This window comes from Pelophylax lessonae (genome assembly GCF_965119305.1).
Source record: "Pelophylax lessonae genome assembly, chromosome: 1".
Taxonomy (NCBI): domain Eukaryota; kingdom Metazoa; phylum Chordata; class Amphibia; order Anura; family Ranidae; genus Pelophylax; species Pelophylax lessonae.
Genome location: NC_138768.1, coordinates 627767568 through 627785078, shown reverse-complemented (window position 1 = coordinate 627785078; position 17511 = coordinate 627767568). Strand labels below are relative to the sequence as shown.

General features: G+C 44.3%; 1 protein-coding gene across 1 annotated transcript in view; it reads right to left on the bottom strand.

Moving 5' to 3' along the window:
• Positions 1–11680, bottom strand: part of EXOSC9 (exosome component 9) — a 39050-nt gene extending 27370 nt beyond the window's left edge. The window contains exons 1-3 of the mRNA XM_082247964.1: positions 11466–11680; positions 7194–7288; positions 5403–5522 (exon numbers count right to left, since the gene is read on the bottom strand). Coding sequence (XP_082104090.1) covers positions 5403–5522; positions 7194–7288; positions 11466–11531 — 281 coding nt within the window. The 5' untranslated portion in view covers positions 11532–11680. The remainder of the gene's footprint in view (positions 1–5402; positions 5523–7193; positions 7289–11465) is intronic.
• Positions 11681–17511: the final 5831 nt, after the last annotated feature.

The window sequence follows — 17511 nt, the reverse complement described above, 5'->3', positions numbered from 1 at the left end:
ACACAGGGAAAGTTAACCATTACATGACATCACTTCTGCAGTCAGCTGAAGTCGGCGGACAAACTTCTTGTGCTGTCTTTGCACTTTTCAACAGACATTGACATCCCGGGGAGAAAAGACGAACGTTTGTATGACGACGATCGGTACGTGTGTACGGGGCTTTAGATCTTCCTATCCTTCAGCAGAGTCAGAATCACCAACCCAGGCAAACCTCTATCCTTCAGCACCCGCCTTTCAACAGGCAAGCCGTCAAAGCCAGCAACTGTAAAGCAGGATGGAAGATTGGCCCTTGGGACAGAGATCCTCCCCGAGAGGCAGTCTCCAAGGGACGTCACAGACCAGGTGCACCAGGTCGGCGTGCTAAGACCGATTCTGCGCAAGAGTCGCAGCAGAGGTCTGGGGGGGGGGGGGGTAAATCAGCTGATAACTGAATATTTGCTCCTGCGCTTGAGAGGAGCTGTGCAGCTTGATCGTTTACAGCACTGGTGTCAAACACAAGGCCAGCGGGCCGAATCTGGCCTTCCAGGCCATTTCATGTGGCCCTTGCATCTCTCCTGCAGCTGCTGCATCTCCCTCTTCTCTGCCTCTACCTTGTCTTAGCAGACAGCAGCAGAGAGGACTGGACTCTCTACCAGATCCCGTGCTTCCCACTGCAGCTGCAGAGAGGAACACCCCCCCCCCCCCCCAAACTCAGCAGTTGGCAGCAGAGAGGACACAACTCCTCCTCCCCTCCTGCACCTCTCTGTGCAGCTGCAGCATCCCCTCCTCTCCACTAGTCTCAGCATTCAGCAGACTCTGGCAGCTGACTCCAGCCCTCTTCCAGACCCTGCAGTTGCTGCTTCCCAGCTCTGCCTCCATCTTCTTCTCAGAAGCAGCACATGGTAAAGGGGATGCACTATGATGTAAGGGAGGGTGGTGGGCTACAGATAGAGCTGGCCCTCTGAGGGCAACCATAATGCTAATGCAGCCCACGATGAAATTGAGTTTAACACCCCTGGTTTACAAGATGACTTAATGGACTATGCTGCCACTGATAACAGGTCAGAGAAAACTCAGGTAAAGCTCCAAATAATATATATGTGTGTGTGTGTGTGTGTCACACCAGCCTAGCCTAACTACTACTGCGGCATTGTCTGTCCCTGGAGCCGATCCGTCCAGTGATCCGGGCACAGCCTGATCGCCCGGAGTTCCAAGACATTTATCAGCAATCTGGACTCTTCCATTGTCCAAACACCCTGAGTAGAGCTTAGACCCAGGATACTTTCCCACCCAGACAGACTGGCATCTGTGGTGACCACTGTCCAATACAAGGGGAGAAAAGTTTTGCCATGCTGAAGAGCCAGAGAGCGAAGCCACCAGACCAGAGACCCCTTGGTTTCCCAGCTCAGCCGGATAGGATTGTCCAGAGACTTTGGACACTTGTCCCATTTGACTAGGCTCTCCCTTTAAAAAAAAGGGACCTTGTATGGAACTGTGCAAACGGAAACGCCTTGAAGGTAGATACCATCAGGCCCAGCACCCGCATGCAAAGTCTGGAGGGATGACCATCTGTTGGACAGCAGGAGATGAACTGCAGCCTGCAACTTCTGAAGTTTGTCCAGAGGAAGGAACACTCTAGCCAGAGCTGAATCCTGAGTCAGACCTAGATAATCCAATTTCCTGGATGGAATCAGAGCAGACTTTTGGTAACTTAGAAGCCACCAGAACTCCCTCAGGGTCTGTATAGTGATCTCCACGTCGTCCATAAGGGCAGCAGGGGACTCCGCTCGCAAGAGAAGTCCGTCCAGATAGCCCAGTACTGCCAACCCCCTCTGACGTAGGAACGCCAGGACCGGGGCCAACACTTTCGTGAAGACCTAAGGAGCGAAGGCAAGACCAAAGGGTAAAGCCATAAACTGATAATGCTCCTCTCCTACAGCAAACCGGAGGAAACGGTGGTGCCAGGCACATATTGGAATGTGCAAGCAAGCATCCTTTATGTCGATAGAGGCAAGAAAATCCCCCTGATGTAGGGATGCCACCACCATGCAAATGGACTCCATTCTGAACTTCCATAACCGCACAAAGCAATTCAGGCTCACAAAGCAATTCAGGGCCTTGAGGTCCAGAAATCGGATGTACCTTACCCACTTTATTTGGGACCGTGAACAGGTTTTAATAAAAAAAAATTAAATTGTTCCAGGGCCAGAACTAGGACGATCACACCCTGAAGCAGCAGGTCTTGTACCGCCCCAAAGAGATCTTGCAATCGGTCTGAGGACAGATGCACATTGGAAGGAGAGAAAACTAGATCTTGAAGCCAGACAGTATCACTTCGTAGACCCATTTGTCGTTTACCAAAGAGGTTGACGGGCCTGGAAACCAGCAAAGACATCCCCCGAGGAGGTTTCTTAACCTTTTCAGCCTGTGGAAGAAAAGTACTTTTACCCCCTCTGGGACTCTTAAATGAGGTCATCCAGGGTAGCCCCAAACAGGCGATCGCTTTGAAAAAGTAAATCAGTCAGAACGTTTTTAGAGGTCTGGTCCGCAGACCAACACTTAAGCCACAATAGGCACTTAACCACTTGCCGACCGCCGCACGACTATCTACGGCGGCGGTCAGCCCCTCACAGGCAAAGTGACGTAGGGCTACGTCACTAGCTTGTGAGGGTCTAGGGAGCAAGCGCGCGCCGCCGGAGGCGCGCTCCTGCTCCCGCGTGGTCACAGACCCCCCCGCGCGTGTGACCGGCGGACCCGATGTCCGCCGGCCACTCTGCGATCGGCGGGGGAGAGGGAGAAAGTCAGGCAGCTTGTGTAAACAAGCTGCCTGTCATTCTCCCCTCTGTATGAGAGATGATCATACGGGTCTACTATGTAGATCCGTTGATCACTCTGCATACAGCTGAAGCCACAGCCAATCACAGTAAGAATCACGCCCCTAGGGACACACACAGCCCCTCCCTCTCAAATAAAGTTAACCCCTTCACTACCAGTGTATTTTTATAGTAACAGTGCAAATATATAGCACTGATTACTGTAGAAATGTCACTGGTAACCCCAAAAGTGTCAAAAATGTCAGTCAAGGGTCCGATCTGTCCGCCGCAATGTCGCAGTACCGCAAAAAAAAAAAAAAAAAATCGCAGATCGCCGCCATTACGCGTTAAAAAAAAAACAACAAAAATGACAAAAATCTTTCCCATAGTTAGTAAACGCAATAACTTTTGCGCAAACCAATCAAAATACGCTTTTTGCGATTTTTTTTACCAAACATAGGTAGCATAAAACAAATTGGCCGAAAATGTTAAAAAATTTTGATTTTTACATTTTTTTGGGGGGGAATTTCATATAAAAAAAGTGAAAAATATTGCTATTTTTGCAAAAATTTACGCTCTTTTTTTGTTTATAGCGCGTGATCAAAAAATCGCACAGGTGATCAAATACCGCCAAAAGAAAGCTCTGTTTGTGGGAAAAAAAGGACGCCAAATTCGTTTAGGTACAGCGTCGCACGACCGCGCAATTGTCCGTTAAAGTCACGCAGTGCCGAATCGCAAAATACCCCCTGGTCGTTTAGCAGCCAAATCCTCCGGGGCTTAAGTGGTTAAGTACCACTGCCGAAACAGACAGCCTAGAGATCAAGGGAGCCACATCCAAAGAAGCATCACACAAACTGCAGCCCCTGGGCCAACTGATCCACCAGTTCAGCAAAAGTAGGGGGAAGCTGCTCACCCTCCAGGTCACAGTGCAAAAGTTTAGCCTCCTCGAGTTTACGACACCAGGGCAATAGTGAAGATCGGCCTAAGCGCCGAACCAGCAACAGTGAATGTTCGCTGCACGCGGCTCCAGAAGGGGAAAGGGGGAAAACAGGCACAGGGCCCCCATACCCGCTGTCCCCTCAGCCAATAGCCCAGTCACCATCAGCGCACCCCCCCACACTAGTATATTACTATACACCGGACACATCCCAAACCACCACACTACCCCAGGTGTGTGTGTGGTCTGCACGTGCTCGCTAGCCAGATGAGGGTGACCAGGAAAAATACAGCAAAAATTGCCAGGACCAAAGATCCGGGGCGGGGGGGGGGGGGGGGGGGGAGATGTGGAATATAACCACCTAGGACTGCCCATAGGCGTAGCCAAGTTCTTTTTTCTGCCTACTGTCCTACTCCTGTAGGGGGCAATATAACCTAATGGTTCAGATTCCTGGAGAGCTGTGTCTGTCAATGAACGAAAGACAAGTAAGAGATTTTTATTACTTTAGTTTGTTTGGACCAAGCTGGCTAAAATAAACTATTTCCTTTACCAAGAGATGATGCTACTGTCAGTGCTGTATAAACTGTATGTAGCCTCACCTATATACAAGTTTACAGCGTTGTGTTCTTGCAGCGGTACGGGAGCTTCCTGTCCCTAAAACAAAATTTAGTCGGACTGAGAACTGCTCAGCCATTTAAAGTCTTGTATTTTTTTTTTTTCTTTTATGAATGAATACAAGACTTCCCCTGATTGGCTGAAGGGAAGATTATGACATCATTAACCCACCTCAGCCAATCAAAAGCAGCTTTGTATTAAGTCATAAAAATAGAAAAAAAAACTTCCGGTGAATGGCTGAGCAGAATGGGACAGGAAGTCCCTGTACCTCTGCTGAAAAACAGTGCTGCATATTGTATATAGTCAATGCTACATACAGGTCGCACAGCACTAACAGCAGCGGCATCCCTTAGTAAAGGAAATAGTTTGTTTGGGCAAGCTTGGCCCAAACCAACCATTTATTTTAAACACAAAACCTGGAATTGGTTGTAAAGTAAGAAGGTTTTTTTTCTGCATTCTCTGCATCAGGGAAAAAAACAAAAAAACACATTGTGTTCTGCTCTTCCCTAGTCTCCCCCTTGTCTGATCTCGATCTAACACTGTGCATGAGAGCAGTGGCTCCGTCTCTTGTCATAGGTTCGGACCCATTGGCTCGTGCAGCTGTCAACCATAGCCAGTGACGAGAGAGAGTGGAGGCAGGGGCCAAGCCTTGCTGTGTGTGTCAAACATACAGCGCAGCTCAGGTGCAAGCCTGTATGAGTGCCTCCACAGCTAGCAGCTTTCTATGGTGGACTCTCAGCAGGGGGGGGGGGCCAGGAGCGATAGCGGGGGACACAAGAAGTGGAGTCTGTACAAACCAATGCACAAAACAGATAGAGTATGACATGTTTGTAATTAAAAAAATAAATTAAAAAAAAACTGTAGTTTTAAAATCACTGTAATAAAGATCAGTAATGTGTGTAATTCTTCAAAAAGTATGTTTTCAAAACAAGATTGTTCGGATTAACAGGAGTAGTCTACAAATAACAGAAATACAATGCGGAAATGAATATACAGTATGATTTTACACTTTACCATAAACTGGTTCTCAATATACTGGATGAATTCACTGTTCTTACCTTCCTGGTTCAAATGCTGGAGACGCCATAGCTGTAAGTTCAAGGTTGAAGAAAATAATTCCTTCAGTGGGGCGGTTTATCTTGGGAGCCACAAGCTCACAGGATACCTGTCCAAGAACTCTGAAGAAAATAACATCATTTTATTGTACGGACATATGCAGAATGTCTTTTGTTGTCTTTCATAATATAATATTTTAAAGTCACACCACTGAAAGATGCAGAAAAACTAAACCCAGCCTAATATTGTAGCCTGATAGTTTATGGATGTGGTGGCTGCAAAAATTTTCTTTTTTCAAGCTCAAAACATTTTCAGCCCGGGTGCGGGGCCTGGATGAATCAAGCTGAGGTACCTGCTAACCACTTGGGCCGGACTATCGCTTTCTATTTCTACAGCATGCTTTGGGTGTGGATGAACCTTTCCCCAGTCTGCGCCCTCATTAGTCATCCAACTCATCAGACCTGGCCAGCCTGAATAGGGGGCACCCCTTAACATTTATCGTGGGTCACAGTAGGCCTGAATACTGCATTATAAAACTTACAATTATCTTCATAGATCTTTGTTTCAAGTGGGTAGAACAATTCCCTACGAACATGGGGCCCTGGATTAATTCCCACCTGGGCCAGCACACAATTATAGGTTCTCCCTGCATTTGGTTTTCATCAGGAGCTTCAATTTCCACACACAATCGATAACAGTTGGTGAGCTTGCTTCAAATTAAATTGGCCCTAAGGTGCATAAAAGGTGTGTAAAATAATGCATTAAAAGCTCAGACTTATGTGCGTTTTATTTACTCTGCAAATGGCTCAATAACATTTCCATTTCAATAACATCTCTCTCAAAATGTTTTTGGGTGGTACCTGGTTCCACTTCCTCATTTCTTGCCTAGGTGAAGTTGACATCGTCTCATCCCAGTAACCTTCCCCCCCGCAGCCTCCTGCTATATTGCCACACATACCAGGAGGCTGCAAAACTAGTCATACAGCAGACCGAGTCTAGCATATGTGCAGCAGAGTCGCCTGTGTGTCATCAGGAAGTGACAGCCAGCTCCTGAACCCAAAATGCCAGTAAGAAGGAACAGGTACTGTGAAAAGCATCAGCTTGTTTACCAATCTTGGAAAAAAAAAAAAGCCATGCAAGGCTCCGCCAATCATTCATTCACTGTGTTCTGTGACTGTGAAAACTACAAGTACCAGCATCTTTTTGCAGCTGTTGGGTTGTAGTTCTCAATAGACTACCAGGGCACTGTTGAGCCCTCTAGCAGTTAATTGAGTATTCCTGTCAGAGTGTAAGCAACTACCTGCTTGTATCGGAGGTACGGGCAGACAGATACACAGACAGTCTGCAGGATTGGGACATTACACCCACAATCTGCTGATCATGGGTGCAATGCTTTACAGGCTCCTAACAAAAAAATAAAAAAAAAGATAAATGCTTTTTTTTTTTTTTTTTACACGCAAAAAAAAAAAAAAAAAAAGTGCTTTAATCTTTTTTGTAAAGGTGAACTTTTTCTTTAACAAAAAAGGTAAAAACCAGCCGAAAAATAAAAATTACTATGAGAAATGCATCTACTTTTCACTTTACTAGTTAGTTGTATCCTGAAGGCCACTGTAATCATTTGCCCAAAACAAGTTATACCAACTATTACTTTTATACTGACAAAAAGGCTAACTTTTCCAGTTCCCAATGGTTTTGTGTAAAACATGTGCATCTAGGAATTTTATAAAACCAAACATATATAAAGTAACAATGCTAAAATATTCTGCACAATATGAAATAAAGGAATGACAAACCTGGTTTTCCCAAGTTCGACAATACAGCAGCCATACTCCGTTCCAAAAGTTATTTTAATATTTCTGTAATCATAGGTCTGTCTGCCGTCAAGACGCTGGTCATATGAACAAAGAGAAATGTTAGAAAGAAAATGTAATGCATTCTTCAACTTAGGTTATAAAATGCTGTGGATTATATTGACTTGTTTATTGAAAGCTGTGTCATCAGATTTTGGGCACATGCCAATGGCATCAGTTTAACATGTTGCTGAGATCATTCAGAAATAAATGACAGGTGCACTTTATCTACAGCTGATCTGTTTCTGGCTTGCATGGTTCAAGCAGGTTTGGCGTCTCCATAGACGGAAATACAAAACTTGTCTGATGCCATTACAAGTGCACTGACACAGTGCGTAAACAGCTTAAGGGTCCCATCACGCGGGGACTCTATTTTTTTTTCAGAGGGGATTGATCTGCCGATCAGGCGGATGACAGGTCCATCTCCGCTTACTTTGCAGAGACAGACCTATCAGATCTCTGCTCTCCTCTATGGAAGATCAGATGAAAACCGACCACTTGACCATTTTCATCCAATCCAATTCTCCAGACGGATGGAAAATAGAGTTCCCTTCTGTCTGGATTTCCCGGACAGTATCGGATAGCAGCGGGTGTCAGTCGAGAAGCCACCGCTGATATCCGCTGCTCTCTAGGGGTGCATGGAGCGTCCGATCAGGTCCGTCTGAAAAACTGACAAGCGGACCTGATTGGAAAGCCTGTGTGAAAGGGGATTAAAACTATTGAAGTAACTCGAGATTCTCCCAAAACAACTCAGAAGTCAAAACAACCTGAAATATTGCAGATTTGATTTGCTTATGAGCATGACAGCAGCTTGCAGGGAATGCCTCCACTGACTATGATTGGCTGTTTGCTTTGACAGATTCCTGGAAAAATAGCTGAGGCATATTCAGACTTGCGTCTGAACACGACTAAGCTCCTCCCCATTTACACACATTACACAGGCATGGTCCAATGTGATCCCCATCAGGGGACCCTAAGACATGCTATGCAGCCATGGCTGGTATGCATGCATCATACACATACACAGAAGTGGTCAAACAGAGGCTGCAGAAGATCAGCAACACTGAGATGCCACAAAGTATAGAAAAATGTATTTTATTGAAAAAAAAAATGCTTATATATGAAACTTTGTGCAGTAACAAAGTAAATGTCATTCAGTTAGCCGCTTCAGGACCGCCCACATTGTACTGCGGACAGGTGGTTCCTACAGGCACAGCAATGTACCTGTACGTTGCTTCATGCTTCCAGGCACCCCCCACTGTGATTGGGCACAGCATGATTTTGTCAGCAGGTCCCGCCCAATGATTCATGGCTGAGACCTGCTGTGTCCAATCACAGCCCAGAGCCCTGTGTTGACAAACAACCAAGGGCTCTGTAGAGAGGGAACAATCTCTGTTTCTTTTCCCTGCTAAGCAGAGAGAAGGAACAAATACATTTTTTTAGTAAAAAGCAGTACCAAGCCGAACCGTTCGGTTCCATGCAGTGGAAAAGCACCATAATACACACATTAACACTTTTTGGGCACACACTTAACCCCTTTATTACCCCAAGATGGTAACCCCTTCCCAGCCAGTTTCATTAGTATAGTATCATCACTAATCCCTGTATTAGTGTCACTGGTTCCCAAAAAGTGTCAGATTGTCCGCCACAATATCGCAGTTCCGCTATAAGTTGCTGATCGCCACCATTACTAGTAAAAAAAAAATATATATATAAAAATTCCAGTATTTATACCTCAGTTTGTAGATGCTACAAATGTTGCGCAAATCAACATACGCTTACTGGGATTTTACTTAAAACAAAAATTATGTAGCAGAATACATATTGATTTACATTATTTTTAATGGACAAGTAAAAAAAAAAAAAATGGGATTTTTGATTTACCGTAAAATTCATTTCTCAGATTTTCAGTGACGGACACCACTCCTGTCATTCTTGACCATTGGGTTATACTGCCCCCTGCGGGAGTAGGACACTAGGCAGAAAAAACTTCAGGCTACACCCTTGGGCTGTCCCAGGGGGTATACTCCCTCTCCCTGCTATAGTCACGCAGTTTTGCTACAAGCAGTGTCAGGAGAATTATAATTCGACAGAGTGGTGGGTGCTGTGTCCGTCAATAAACATCAGAGAGATGGATATTACTGTAAGTCAAAAATCCAATTTTCTCTTTTGTTCAGTAATGGACACAGCTCCTTATTTTCTTAACCATTGGGATGTCCTAAAGCAGTGTTATACATGAGGGGCGGGAACAACTAAAAAATTTCCAAGGCTAAAATTAGCCAACAGGAGCTCAACCAAAACAACTGGAGCCCACCTGAAAAAGACAATACACCCGTTAAGAGGATCAGGGCCTCCTAAACAGCAGCCTCCAAAACCTTGTGGGCCAAAAGAAGCATCTGCAGATGCCAACACATCAACTTCATAAAACTTTGTAAAAGTGTGCACCGACAACCAGGTGGCCGCCTTGCAAACCTGCGTCAATGACGCCTGATGACAGAAGGCCCAGGAGGTACTAAGCGCCCAAGTAGAGTGGTCCTTGACAGAGAAAGGAGGAGCCTGACCCCTGATGGAATAGGCCTGAACCACCGTCTAGGAAGTGGACAAACCTTTACAAGGCTCATCCATGAGCACAAATAGAAAGTCTGAATTCCTAAAAGACTCCGCAGCTGCCAGGTACACTCTAATTGCCCAGTAGCCAGTAGTTTTTTCTGCCTAGTGTCCTACTCATGTAGGGAGCAGTATAACCCAATGGTCAAGAATGACCGAAGCTGTGTCCATCAATGAACGAAAGAGAATTGTTTTTTTTTTTTTTTTCAAAATTGTCGGTCTTTTACCACTTAAGCCCTGGAAGATTTTACCCCCTTCCTGACCAGGGCTTTTTTTTGCGATTCGGCACTGTGTGACTTTAACGGACAATTGCGCGGTCGTGCGACGGTGTACCTAAACTAATTTGACGTCCTTTTTTTCCCACAAACAAGAGCTTTCTTTTGGTGGTATTTGATCACCTGTGCGATTTTTACTTTTTGCGCTATAAACAAAAAAAAGAGCGTCAATTTTGCAAAAATAATATTTTTCACATTTTTTTATAGGAAATTCCCCAAAAAAATGTAAAAATCTAATTTTAACATTTTTGGCCAATTTGTTTTCTGCTACATATGTTTGGTAAAAAAAAAAAAAAAAAAAAAAAAAAAAAAAAAGCGCAAAAAGCATATTTTGATTGGTTTGCGCAAAAGTTATTGCGTTTACTTACTAAGGGAAAGATTTCTGTCATTTTTGTTGTTTTTTTTTTAAATGCGTAATGGCGGCGATCTGCGATTTTTTTGCGGTATTGCGACATTGCAGCAGACAGATCAGACCCTTGACTGACATTTTTGACACTTTTGGGGTTACCAGTGACATTACTGCAGTAATCAGTGCTATGCATATGCACGGTTACTGCAAAATGACACTGGCAGGGAAGGGGGTTAACTTTATTGGGGAAGGAGGGGTTAAGTGTGTCCCTAGGGGCGTGCTTCTTACTGTGATTGGACATGGCTACTGGTGTAGGAACAGTAATCAACTAGGACCGTATGATCACCATTCCTACACAGGGGAGAATGACAGGCGGCTTGTTTACATTAGCCGCCTGCCTTTCTCCCTTCACGGTGGACGATCGGGAGTGACCGGTGGACATCGGGTCCGCCGGTCACACGCACGGACTTCCCAGGGAACGAGCTGGTTGGGGCGCACGCCTCCACGGGCGCTCGCTCGCCCGCTATGGTCTCACAAGGAAGTGACAGGCTAGTGACGTACCGGTACGTCACTTTGCCTGGCCAGGGCTGACCGCCGCAGTATATGTACTTGCGGCGGTCGGCAACCGGTTAAAATACTCAGGGGGTGATCAAATACCACCAAAAGAAAGCTCTATTTGTGTACTTCTATTTTGGGGGGGGGGGGGGGGGAAGAACATACATTTGATTTGGGTACAGCGTGGCATGACCTCGAAATTGTCAGTTAAACGGAGTGCCGTTATCACAAAAAATGGCCTAGTCATGGGGGGGGGGGGGTAAATCTTCCTGTGGTTAAAGTAGCGCAGACCCGAATAGCAAAACATGTCCTGGTCATGAAGGGGGTAAAACCTTCTGGAGCTGAGGTGGTTAAGTGTTAGAGATGTAAAAGCATCCCCATCAGCCCCAAGTCTCTGGTGCTTATGAATCCAGTATACACTGCTCGTACCTTACTCTCACTGATTGCCTGGAGCAGGAAAGCTCTCTCGCAGTTGGATAGCGGTGTGTCCCTCATACTGACACCTCACACAATTTCACAAGTCTTGATTCGTTGTGTTCAATCACTGTACATCAATACAGAACACTGCACACTCCGCACATGTGGGAACCAAACATGACAAGTTATGGACGCATTTCCCTACGTCATCACCGAGCGCGGATTGAGCAACGCTCTCCTCCCACATCTACACCTCAGCTGTCACGCGGGATATATTAGTGCGCATGCGCTGCCATCAACGCTATAACAGACAGATGGGCATGGCTCTGTTATGTTTGCCTGTTACATCTTCCGTGGAAAGTTTTAGCGAAGCCGATGGAGGCCATTTTATTGGAGCTCAAAAAAAAAAGTGCAGAAAGTGCTCATTTGACGTACCTGCAGATTTTTTTTTCAATTTTCTGAGATACTGACAATGATTCATTCCTTGTTCTACATGTAGTCCATTGTTTGTTCTACATGTAGTCCATTGTTTGTTCTACATGTAGTCCAGCTCCAAAGAGAAAATAAACCATTTAACCACTTAAGCCCTGGAAGATTTTACCCCATTCCTGACCAGGGGGTATTTTGCAATTCGGCACTGCGTGACTTTAACGGACAATTGCGCGGTTGTGCGACGCTGTAAGTAAACAAATTTGATGTCCTTTTTTTCCCACAAACAGAGCTTTCTTTTGGTGGTATTTGATCACCTGTGCGATTTTTTGATCATGCGCTATAAACAAAAAAAGAGCGACAATTTTGCAAAAATAACAATATTTTTCACATTTTTTTATATGAAATTCCCCCAATGTAAAAATCAAAATTTTTTAACATTTTAGGCCAATTTGTTTTATGTTAAATATGTTTGGTAAAAAAAATCGCAAAAAGCGTATTTTGATTGGTTTGCGCAAAAGTTATTGTGTTTACTCACTAAGGGAAAGATTTTTGTAATTTTTGTTGTTTTTTTTAACGAGTAATGGCGGAGATCTGCGATTTTTTTTCTTGCGGGACTGCGACATTGCGGTGGACAGATCGGACCCTTGACTGACATTTTTGACACTTTGGGGGGTACCAGTGACATTACTACAGTAATCAGTGCTATACATATGCACTGTTACTGTAAAAATTAGACTGGGAGGGAAGGGGTTAACTTTATTGGAGAAGGAGGGGTTATAGTGTGTCCCTAGGGGCGTGCTTCTAACTGTGATTGGATGTGGCTTTTCATGTAACAGCAGAGATCTACGGTCCTACATAGCAGGACCGTATGATCTGTGCTGCTACACAGGGGAGAATGACAGGCGGCTTTGTTTACATTAGCCGCCTGCCTTTCTCCCTCTGTAACCGAGGATCGCAAGTAACCGGCGGACATCGAGTGATGATTTACTGCTGTTTGAAGCCCAGTGCCTCCAGCAAAATGGCAGCCTCCAGCAAGTTGTTATGGGTAAAGTTCCGCTTTAACTATCCAGCTTTTGAGGCGACAGCGGGACACATTTTAACAATATGTACCATTAAAGGGGAACTCTACCCTAAAGAGGAAGTTCTGCTTTATGTCCTCCTCCTCTTTTTGTTTAAGAACTCTTTTTTTTTTGGTGGTGGGTACCTACATTTGATAGCTTCCAGTCGGATCGTCTATGCAATTCCACCAGAAGTTTGGAACCCTATGCCTGCAATGTTTTGGGGGCATGCCACATGTCCTGGCAGGCTGCGGGACCTGTTACGCAGCACGGCTTGAGCATGCACAGTGGCAAACAGGATGTGAAGTCACAAGGAGTTACTACTGGCTTCCCACATTAAACAGGCAAACACCCCGAAGCCTGGCAAAGAACTGGCCCGGGTGAGGACAGCGATGGATTCCTGGACAGGTAAGAATAGCGTCCAACTAACCCTGATCTTGAGGGACTGTCCCTGATTTGGATCAAAGTCCTTCTGTCCATCTTTTCTCCTCATTTGTCCCTCATTTTGGTCTAAAATATATAGTTGTATATCTAATGCACTTTTTATCTTTCAAAAAAGTGTTTGCCAGTGCTAAACCTTTCATCCAATTTCTAAATTGCTGCATTTGTAAATTTTAAAAGCCAATATAAAGGAATAGGAGTTGTAAAAAAAAAACAAAACAAAAAAAGTGGGTTTAACCACTTAAGCCCCGGAGGATTTGGCTGCTAAACGACCAGAGGGTATTTTGCGATTCGGCACTGCGTGACTTTAACGGACAATTGCGCGGTCGTGCGACGCTGTACCGAAACAAATTTGGCGTCCTTTTTTTCCCACAAACAGAGCTTTCTTTTGGCGGTATTTGATCACCTGTGCGATTTTTTGATCACGCGCTATAAACAAAAAAAGAGCGTAAATTTTGCAAAAATAGCAATATTTTTCCCTTTTTTTTATATGAAATTCCCCCCCAAAAAAATGTAAAAATCAAAATTTTTTAATATTTTCGGCCAATTTGTTTTATGCTACCTATGTTTGGTAAAAAAAATCGCAAAAAGCGTATTTTGATTGGTTTGCGCAAAAGTTATTGCGTTTACTAACAAAGGGAAAGATTTTTGTCATTTTTGTTGTTTTTTTTTTAACGCGTAATGGCGGCGATCTGCGATTTTTTTTGCGGTACTGCGACATTGCGGCGGACAGATCGGACCCTTGACTGACATTTTTGACACTTTTGGGGTTACCAGTGACATTTCTACAGTAATCAGTGCTATATATATGCACTGTTACTGTAAAAATACACTGGTAGTGAAGGGGTTAACTTTATTTGAGAGGGAGGGGCTGTGTGTGTCCCTAGGGGCGTGCTTCTAACTGTGATTGGCTGTGGCTTCAACTGTATGCAGAGTGATCAACGGATCTACATAGTAGATCCATGTGATCATCTCTCATACAGAGAGGAGAATGACAGGCAGCTTGTTTACACAAGCTGCCTGACTTTCCCCCTCTCCCCCGCCGATCGCAGAGTGGCCGGCGGCGATCGGGTCCGCCGGTCACACGCGCGGGGGGGTCCGTGACCACGCGGGAGCGGGAGCGCGCCTCCGGCGGCGCGCGCTCGCTCCCTAGACCCTCACAAGCTAGTGACGTAGCCCTACGTCACTTTGCCTGTGAGGGGCTGACCGCCCACGTAGATAGTCGTGCGGCGGTCGGCAAGTGGTTAACAATGCCTTTTTTTTGTATAATTCTCCCTGAAGGGGGCGTGGCCGGGTGTGTGTCCTATGCCTACATACTTTTGTCCCTTGTTCCTATCTCAAAAAGTTGGGAGGTATGGGAAAGTGTCTTTTTTTTAAAAGTCAGCAGCTACAGTACCTTGGAATAGCTAGTCCTTGAAATAGAACTATTTTTCATTTTGGATAGGATAAGGGAGGGTTATAACCCATATGTAGCCAAACAGGAAGTGAGAGGAAATCTCTGCAAATTAGGGAATCCCTTGGGGACCTCCTGGTCACCAGAATTAGTGTCCTCATTGGACAATTCCCCCTCTATCTTTAATCCAAATTAGTGTAATTTATTTAGTCTGTTTGAAAGTCATGGAGTCCACAAACTATGGTATAAATATATGAAAATTGATTAATCCTGATATACTGATGGCCTTTCTCATTTCTTGAGACCCTAAAATGCCAGGACAGTACAAATAACTTCCAAATTACCCCTTTTTAGAAAGTAAACAGTCCAATGTATTTAGTAAGAGAAATGGCACAAAGTTGGAACTTTTTGTCACAATTTATTGGGAAATAAAAATAATGAATACAATTTTTTTTACATTTTTTTTTTTTTTTACATACTGTCACTAGTGCAGTTACAGCATTATACAGCACTGGTGTGGCAGTGATCAGGGATACTGACTGGTGACAGTATGTAAAAAAAAACATCATCCTGGAGCATCTCAACATGCAAAAATTTGTCATTTGGTCTGATCATTCGTTTTTCGTCCTGTTAATGGGTACAAATAGAAAATTGTTTTTAACTTTTCAGAACCAAAAAATCGAAAGAACAATTTTGAAAATCCGCCGAACGAACGATAAGCGAATGATAAATTGAAAGGTTAATGTGTTTCTTAGCCGACCTGTTTGCACTAGGCATATGTGACAAACTGAACGAAAAACGGATTAATTTATGTCCGTTAAACGATTTATCGTTTGAAATTTGGTCATTACATGATGGCACCATCGTCTGCTCTCACAGCCGATTTTTCATTTTTCGAAAATGAGTTTGCTCGATATTTTGGCTAGTGTATGGCCAATTTAACTATGTAACACTAGGACAGATAACCATACTGTCACATATCCCCCAGCCCCCCTTGTTTCGACCCGAACGGAGAAACACATAAGTTCCTTATTTTGGCACCTCTGTGCCAGCTACCATTTACAGGAGTTCAACAGCCCTTATTCACCAGCAAGGCCCTGCACCTGAAAACCTTTGTTCCAATGGAGTCAGCAGGCTGCATGAGAGACAATTCCATGATTGTATCCTTCCTACTGAAACAGGCTGAAAAGCCAACAAAAATTGTCATGTATGCACCAAAGATGGAATAAGGTGTAACACGTTACCATTGTCCCCAATGTTCCTCATCACATGACCTCTGCATAGCAGATTGCTTCCACAACTACCATACTTCACTAGGATATTATCAGTAGCATGTTTCTGCTATGACTGATTAACTGCGATTTGCCTTGGCTTTATCTGATGTCCTATGTACAGAACATTTGCCTTTTCCCTTAACCAATTTTCTAGCTGCCAGGACTAACCCTTTGCCAACATAATGAACATGCCTCTGCTTGAACTGACCCTGGCCATTTTATCAACCACGTTTCTGCCTGCTGCCTGGACTGACTGTTTGCCTGCATATTGACTACGCCTCTGCCTGAACTTACCCTGGCCTGTTAATTGACCAAGTTGTTGTCTGCTGCCTGGGCTAATCCTTTGGCTATTTGCTGATCATGTCTCTGCCTGCTGCCTGTACTGACCCTGGCCTGTTAATTGACCATGTTTTTGCCTGCTGCCTGGGCTGATCCTTTGGCTATTTGCTGATCATGTCTCTGCCTGCTGCCTGTACTGACCCTGGCCTGTTAACCATGTTTCTGCTTGCTGCCTGGACTAATCCTTTGCCTGTTTGCTGACCCTGTCTTTGCCCGCCACCAGTTCTGATCCATCTGCATGTTCCACTGACTATAATCCTGTGAGACTCCAGTACCACCCATCCTCTGCAGACAACTGCACTAATGGAACCACTGATAGTCTTTTGCTGATCCATTGGTTAGCCTCCTGTACTTCCTGACCAGTGAATATAACATCATGCTATGAGGACAGCCACATACCAGTAGGTTAGGCCTGTTTGGTTTTTGGAATGGAGATTGCTGTAGGTGAAGCTACACTACAGTGCACTCACAGTGTGTATACTACAGTGTATTCCCTGATCACTTGTACAAAGGCAACCATTACAATATATTATTTTCTCTACAGTGTTGGCTTATTTTTTTGATACATAAGATGCAATGTCGGGCACATAATCATTAAAAACACTGAAAACGTCTCACACACGTGGTATCAGCATACACGGGAGGGGTATCAGAATGTGTTTTGGGATTTCATTCTAAGTATGATTGCCTATGCTGTGTGTGTTAGAAATTTCCCATTATTTAATAACTTTGTGTAAAAAAATACATTTTTGTTTTCTCTCCATATTTTCCAGCATAGTGGGGTCTTCTCAAATCTAACTGCAGAAGTGGAACCCACAACAGTTTTGATAAGGCTAGATGAAATATTTAATGTAGTACAACACTTCCGGTAGTTAAGTAGCACATTTCTTCTCATAAATCAGATTTTATTAAAGGAGACACAGGATATATAACAGTGCACACAATGCATTAGTGTATATTTATACATCAAATCAGATCACCATTATCAGATGTTATGCAGACTACATAAGAGACATGTATCATAGGGGTAATTTTTAAATTGGGAAGTACATATTTGGGGGGATTTACTAACGGCAAAAAGACTGTGCACTTTGGAAGTGCAGTTGCACTCATTTTTTCCA